Below are 8,051 nucleotides of genomic sequence, written 5' to 3' on the forward strand. Positions count from 1 at the left end.
ATCTTGCGTCATTTCATTTTTAAAAATATTTTAAAAGTTTCTTTAATAATGAAATGTATCTTAAAATTAAAAATACCTTAAAAAGCCATACTGACATTTAAAAGTATCTTAAAAATACCTAAAATACATTAAAAAGCTATACTGACATTTAAAAGTACCTTAAAATACCTAAACACACCTTAGAAAAGCAATACTGACATTAAGAAGTACCTTAAAAATACCTAAAATACATTAATAAAGCAGTATTAACATTTAAAAATATCAAAAAAAATACCAAAAGAGCACTATTGACATTTAAAAGTACCTTAAACAGCTAAAATACATTTAAAAAACAATACTGAGATTTATAAGTACCTTAAAACACCTAAAGTACATTGAAAAAAGCGATACTGACATTAAGACATAGCTTAAAATAGCTCAAATACATTATAAATGCAATACTGACATTTTAAAGTACCTTAAATATACATAAAGCCTGGCGACATTATTTGTTTTATACTGAAACTTTCCTTCTAAAAGTGCGTCATTGGTCTTATCCAAATGTCTTTGAAATGTCACATTAAACACACGCAGGACCGGAGCAAGCTGAACTGGCGCTCTAGGCAAACGGCAATCAACCCGAAAGTGACCGGTTTGCGGAGGAAGTGAGGACCGTGAGGAAGAGGGTTGGTGTAGCTGATGAAAGCTGCCTAGGTCGCCTCTATGCCACGCCGTCAGCCACAACAGGAAAAAAAATATGCAACTGCGTTTTTTGCAGTATTTTTTTACCGCGTTAAATATTTCAAATTAATCACGTGCTTTAACGCACTAATTTTGACAGCCCTATGAAAAAGCAATGCTGACATTTAAAAGTACCTTAAAATACCTAAAATAAAACTTAAAAAAGAAATACTGTCGTTTAAAAGTACCTTAAAAATACCCAAAAAACATTAAAAAAGCAATACTGTCACTTAAAAGTACTTTTAAAATAGCTAAAATACATTTAAAAAGCCATATTGTCATTTAAAAGTACCTTAAAATACCAAAAATACATTAAAAAAGCAGTACTGTCATTAAAAAGTACTTTAAAAATAGCTAAAATACATTTAAAAAAGCAATATTGTCATTTAAAAGTACCTTAAAACACCAAAAAAACATTGAAAAAGCCATATTTTCATTTAAAAGTACATTTAAAAATAGCTAAAATACATTAAAAAAAGCAATATTGTCATTTAAAAGTACATTAAAAATAGCTAAAATACATTAAAAAAAGCAATATTGTCATTTAAAAGTACATTAAAAATAGCTAAAATACATTAAAAAAAGCAATATTGTCATTTAAAAGTACATTAAAAATAGCTAAAATACATTAAAAAAGCAATATTGTCATTTAAATATTTAAGATTAAGATAAGATGTGAATAAGATTTTGTTTTAGTGAGCAAAAAGCCAATGTTATGTAAATATTAGTATGCCACATTTACACATTTTATTTTTCAGTCAAGTTTATATCAAAGCCCTGGCAAACACTTTAGACTTCCAGTGACTTGTACACATGACAGTCTGCATTCACTCTTGACCCTTGCCTGGGCCTTTTGTAAACTGGCGTAGCATGTCATTTGACATCAAACCAAAGAAACAAAGCCTTCAGCAATCTAATACCATTTGTTTGTGCATAAACAGATGACTTCTATTTATGCACAAGAACTTTAATATAGAACCTGCAGAGTCACTGTGTACTTTTCCAGCCCGCTCTCATTGTACCAGGGCTGTGTTGATGCTGGTGCTGGGTGTGTTCACAGAGCAACACAGACGACCAGAAATCACTCAGAAGTGCTGCTGACAGTCAAATAAACTGAGCTTAAAGGTGCCATAGAATGAGAATGATGATATACCTTGGAATAGTTTAATAATAAGCTTAATAATTAGTAATAATTTTCTATTGGACTGGAGTCAGGTGATTGGCTGGGCCAGGGGTTTTCAAACTTTTTCAGCTGAGGGCCCCTTTGTGTAGGGCGAATTCTTTCGGGGACCCCCCAAAAAATAAAAATGACGCCACCCCCTCAAATTAACAACTGTACTTAATTTTTTTTAAATTGTATTATTCAATACATTTATATTATTATATATTATTCAATAAATTTATATTATTCATTATCTGGATTAATTTTTGTAAGATGTTAGTTGAGTTGACATGGTTTTAGTGCTTCAATCTATTGATCAAATCTTGATGCGCAGTGTTCATTGTGGTCTGCTCTCACTGGATTATTACATCAAGCCATATTTTGTGTACAAGTCGTCACTTTACACAGTTTTTATGCCATTTTTATGCTTTTTTTCAGCCTATGCACAGCTAGACTCTTCTGTATTTACCCTTACAGCTGAGAATCTAAATGTATCTAAAGCTTTAAAGCTTTAAAGTTTTAAAGAGTTTTGTCATTCATCAGCCTGTTAACAGTTAACTGTACTGTTAATGGAGGCTGTAGTGGTTCAGTGTGTTTTGTTTATTTTTATTCCTTTTTTTTTTGTGCACATCATAATTTACTCAGGTCGACAATCCTGACTTACACTGATAAAAAAATAATTTCCTAAATGCAATCTAGAATTGGGTATTCAAGTTCAAAGAGCCACAAGTTTTACTTTGCTTAATTTTAGAAGCTTTGCTGACTTTAAAATGTCCATACCAGTTTGTTCTTTTAATAATAAGACTGAACATTACATTTAAATTAGTTACACAAACAAATATGGGAAAAAGTGGAACAAAAATGCATTTATATTCAGAGTATTAAAATTTGATCAGGTATGTTGAGCTCCATTAAATACAGAGCACTAATACATTTTAATATTTAATAATTATTAGCCCTATAATATAACACAAACAGATACATTATAATTTTTAAAGGCTATAGTGGTTTTACTCAGGGTGTATACAATTTAGTTTTTTTAATCATCCAGTTATGAACCAATGTGAGTAAGAGGTCCACTGCAGAGCTCATCCAGCTGTCATTAGTGTAACAGGGGTGAAACTCTGAGCACTCGCTGATGTGATGACAGCTCCAATTCATTGTTATTGCAGCCCTTTTTGCTTTACAATTTTAATATGTTTGTTTGCCATGCTGCAAAGTCTGATATTTGTACAATGCAAAGTGTAAAAGCCTGTCGCGCTGTGGACGAGGTGCAATGTTGTGCCCTGTCTTTAAAATGCTATTTGTTTCCTATGAGTAAAGCCTGCGCAGAGAGGCGCGCACTCCGCAGCACCCAGCTGATCGGTTACTTAGGAACGCAAGCCATAAACAGGGTAGTGCTTTCAGCCACCGATAATGTTCTTATTGATCATGTATTTTAACTGAAATATAGTCAGTCAAACCTGAGCATTCATTTAGTTGTTTAGCGTAAAAGAGGTAAGCGTAAGTGAAAGGTAAACGCCGTCAGGTGCAGCAGACAAGCGCCAAAAATCACAGTCAGGAAGCGCCTGGCCAGAAGCGCTTATTCAATAAAAGTCCCCATCCACGCAGGCGGGCCGCTGCGCTTCTTTTCCTGTGTCACGAAAGTGTCAACTGCATTTAAATTACATAAGTATAAAGCTTCATTTTTGCAGTACTTTTGAGCTCAAATTATAATAAAAATATATTAACCTTCAGAATGATGCAGGACACAAAATTCATCCATGTGGGCTCATTGATCTAAAATTTCTTTGCGGCCCCCCTAGCGCCATCTGGCGGCCCCCCAGGGGGCCGCGGACCCCAGTTTGAAAACCCCTGAGCTGGGCCATTCTGCAGCTTGATTTTCTTTCTCTGAAAGCATCTGAGAGTCTCCTTTACTGTGTTTTGAATCATTGTCTTGTTGAAATGTGCACCCTGGGTTCATCTTCATCCTCCTGCTAATGTAGATGTTGGACTGAAGCAGCTGATGTTCATTTACACTGAGGAGAGGCAGAGGGTTGAGGAACTACTGAGAGATTTCAGCTGCTGTCTGGGCTTTCACTGCCGAACTACCCCCCCCTTTCTACATGTGTTCAATACTTTTTCCCTGTGTTATTTCTTTTTATTATACATAACTCCATTTGTAAACTAATTAGATTGTTTTCTCTGCACGTATGGATTTCTTTGGTTGTTACCAACATCCAGTAAAAAATTCAAGTCAACGGCACCTTTAGAAATCTGTTTTCTGAGAAAAATGGTGACGTGTTCAATACTCATTTCCCCCGCTGTAACACAGGATTTTCCCATAGAATTGCTTTTATGAGTAATAAGCAATACTTGTAAGTAATATCCTGCTTGTTTCTGTGTCGTAGCCGGGTTGGGAGTTTTTGGAGCCTCATGAATTATGCAGTCCTCATCATCCGCATCAGCTGCCTGCACTGCCCCCTGGCTGGGAGGAGAGGCAGGACAACCTGGGACGAACTTACTACGTCAACCACGAGAGCAGGACCACACAGTGGCACAGACCCACCATCCAGTAATTATCACCAGCTTTAACCAAACACACAGCATGAACATGTGTACACAAGCCCAGGGGTCGTGTTTAAATACCATGCACAAGACTAGTACGCTATGTAGATATTTATATTTATGCTCTCAGTTTATTCTTTGGGTGTATGTTTTTAGTCAAAATGACTCCTGGCCATGACCTTAGTGTTGCTAGTGTTTTTGGCCAGCTTGATTATTATATTTTGTTTAGATTAATATAATAACTTATGGTGGCTCAGGGGTTAGCACTGTGGCCTCACAGCTAGAAGGTCGCTGGTTTGAGTCCCGGCTGGGTCAGCTGGCATTTCTGTGTGGAGTTTGCATGTTCTCCCCATGTTGGCGTGGGTTTTCCTCTGGGTGCTCCGGTTTCCCCCACAGTCCAAACACATGCGCTATAGGGGAATTGATTAACTAAATTGGCCGTAGTGTATGAGTGTGTGTGTGTGAATGTGTGTGTATTGGAAGGGGATCCACTGCGTAAAACATATGCTGTAATAGTTGGCGGTTCATTCCGCTGTGGCTACCTCAATAAATAAGTGACTAAGCTGAAGGAAAATGAATGAATGAATGAATAAACGAATGAATAATAATATATATATTTTTTATTTTTCTGCTTTATTTTCCTTCTACTCTACATATTATACAAGATCATTTAAAATTGTGTTTTTACTTTTAATTTTATTAGATTTTATAAATCATTCATTCATTTTATTTTCGGCTTAGTCCCTTTATTAATCAGGGGTCGCCACAGCAGAATGTACTGCCAACTTATCCAGCATATGTTTTACACAACGGATGTCCTTCCAGCTGCAACCCATTACTGGGAAACACCCATGCACACTCATTCACACACGCTACGGCCAATTTAGTTTACCCAATTCCCCTATAGCGCATGTGTTTGGACTGTGGGGGAAAACAGAGCACCCGGAAGAAACCCACGCCAACACGGGGAGAACATGCAAACTCTACACAGAAACGCCAACTGATCCAGCCGAGGCTCGAACCAGCGACCTTCTTGCTGTGTGGCGACAGTGCTGACTATTAATTTTATTATTATTAAGATTATTTTATTAGTGTTGTTTTGTTTATGTTAAAGTGGTTTATTATGTGCTTCGCTTATTTTTTTATGTTTATTATTTTTTTTAATAAAAAAAAGTTTTCTACTTTGTATATATTATACAAGCAATAAAAAAATATGTTTTTAAGATATTTTTATATTTGTTTTTATAAAAACTATGAATGTTGCAGTTTAGCAAACTAAAAGCCATATTACATTGTCATTATTATTATTATTATTATTACTATTATTATTATTAATATTATTATTACTATTATTATCATTATTATTATTACTGTTATTATTATTATTATTATTACTATTATTATCATTATTATTATTACTATTATTATTATTATTATTATTATTACTACTATTATTAATATTATTATTACTATTATTATCATTACTATTATTACTATTATTGTTATTATTACTATTATTATTATTATTATTATTATTACTATTATTAATATTATTACTATTATTATCATTACTATTATTACTATTATTATTATTATTTCTATTATTATCTTTATTATTATTACTATTATTATTATTATTATTATTATTATCATCATCATCATTATTGTTACTATTATTATTATTATTATTACTATTATTATTATTGTTATTCTTACTATATTATTATCATTATTATTATTTCTATTATTATCCTTATTATTTTTACTATTATTATTTTACGACTATTAATATTATTATTATTACTATTATTATTATTATTATTAATATTATTTCTATTATTATTATTATTATTATGTTTATTATTATTACTGTTATTATTATTTTGATCAGTACAGATTTATATTATTTTTTATTTTATTGATCTAACAATTAGTTTATTTCAATTACGTTTAATTAAGTTTTATCTTATTTTATTATTTTTATTTCTATAGTTTAAAAAGTCTTCCTCTGCACAATTCTGAAAAGGCCTGGAGTTTTCATAATGTGACATTCATTATTTTTAAATTTTAAATTCACAAAAGCAATCTTCAAATTGTAATTTGTAACTAATATATAATTAATCAGTAGGTCATTACTCCAAAGAAAACTATTACTGTACTACTAATAATATAATTAGTAATAGTATAATAATAACTATTAGTAACAATTATTAGTAATAGTAGTAACTCTATAATTATTCCATATACTCTTCTTCTCTCTGGTGGTCAGCGGCACCCTCACCTGATTCATTTCAGCCTTTCTGGGCCATTCTGAGTGCTTGTGTGTGTGTGTGTGTGTGTGTGTGTGTGTGTGTGTGTGTGTGTGTGTGTTTTGTCCTGATTTACAGGGACAGTCAAAGAGACAATGAGCAGAGACAGGAAACACACAGCGAGTCCCAGCGGGCCTTTCTCACACGCAGACAAATATCAGAACATGAGGAGAACCACGAGCGCAGAGAGTCACCTGAGGTACACACACACACACACACACACACACACACACACACACACACACACACACAAGCTATCCTGATGGGATCTCTCCAGAGCTTTAAGGATGTTTCTACTGTTCATACTTTATATTCCGTCCCCCCTAAAACAACCCTCACAGGAAACAATCTGCGTATTAACATATTGAAAATACACCATTCTGTGTGCTTTATAAGCATGCGGAGCCATGGGGATTTTAATGTAGGTCTCCATGGTGACAGAAGTCCCCATGAGTCAGTGTGCATTCAGGTTTAAGTCCCCACTGAGATTTAAAAAAATGTACACACACACGTGCACAAGCATACACACACACAGACATGCACACACTCTCTCTCACACCGACAAACACATATGCAAACACTGTGAAGCCTATGAAGAGTCCTTATAAACTGTGACTTGACATTGGTAGTTTATGAGGACTCTTCATAGGCGAAATGTATTGTATACAGTAAACGCTTGTTATATGACTTTACCGCACCGCTACCCCTAAACTTAACCCTCACAGAAAACATGGGGCCCTTTAAATGTGAAACAAAACCTGTTAAGTATGAATTTAAGTGTTTTGAATTGCGAGGACACAAGACCTGTCCTCATAAACCACTGTAATAGAGAACAACTAGATCATAGGCATGCCATTATACACATTTATGTCCTTGTAAACCACCAAAACCAGAACACACACATACACATTCGTGCTAACATTCACACAAACACTCTCACACACTCGCAGTCACACACTGCAAAGACACTTTTTGACATCTGTGTGTGTGTGTGTGTGTTGTAGAGCTGGGAGATCATAACAGCAGATGAGTCGACGCTGTACAGCAGCCTCAGTGAGCGCTCGCCGCCGCCGCCACACTCCCCGATGGAGATCAGCACTTTCTGTGAGGAGTTCAACAGACTGCAGGCCACAAACGACAGACGCACGTCCCTCACGGTCAGTCCACACACACACACATAGTTGTACAAATATCTTTATGGGGACTTCCAATAGACGTAATGATTTTAATACCGTACATACTGTATATTCCACACCCCTTCCCCAATCCCACTCCTAAACCAACACTCACAGCAAACAATCTGCAGTTTCATC

The 8,051-nt window shown here is 34.6% G+C and overlaps 1 protein-coding gene across 2 annotated transcripts in view; it reads left to right on the top strand.

Annotated features, from left to right (window-relative positions):
* nedd4a (NEDD4 E3 ubiquitin protein ligase a) overlaps window positions 1-8,051 on the top strand; it is a 97,749-nt gene that overhangs the window by 59,419 nt on the left and 30,279 nt on the right. For both annotated transcript variants that reach the window (XM_087292785.1, XM_087292784.1), the window contains 3 exons: window positions 4,273-4,436; window positions 6,817-6,937; window positions 7,743-7,895. In XM_087292785.1, the coding sequence (XP_087148911.1) occupies window positions 4,273-4,436; window positions 6,817-6,937; window positions 7,743-7,895 (438 nt within the window). The remainder of the gene's footprint in view (window positions 1-4,272; window positions 4,437-6,816; window positions 6,938-7,742; window positions 7,896-8,051) is intronic.

Source organism: Danio rerio, chromosome 18 (genome assembly GCF_052040795.2).
Source record: "Danio rerio strain M-AB ecotype USA chromosome 18, GRCz13ab, whole genome shotgun sequence".
In the NCBI taxonomy this organism is placed as follows: Eukaryota; Metazoa; Chordata; class Actinopteri; order Cypriniformes; family Danionidae; genus Danio; species Danio rerio.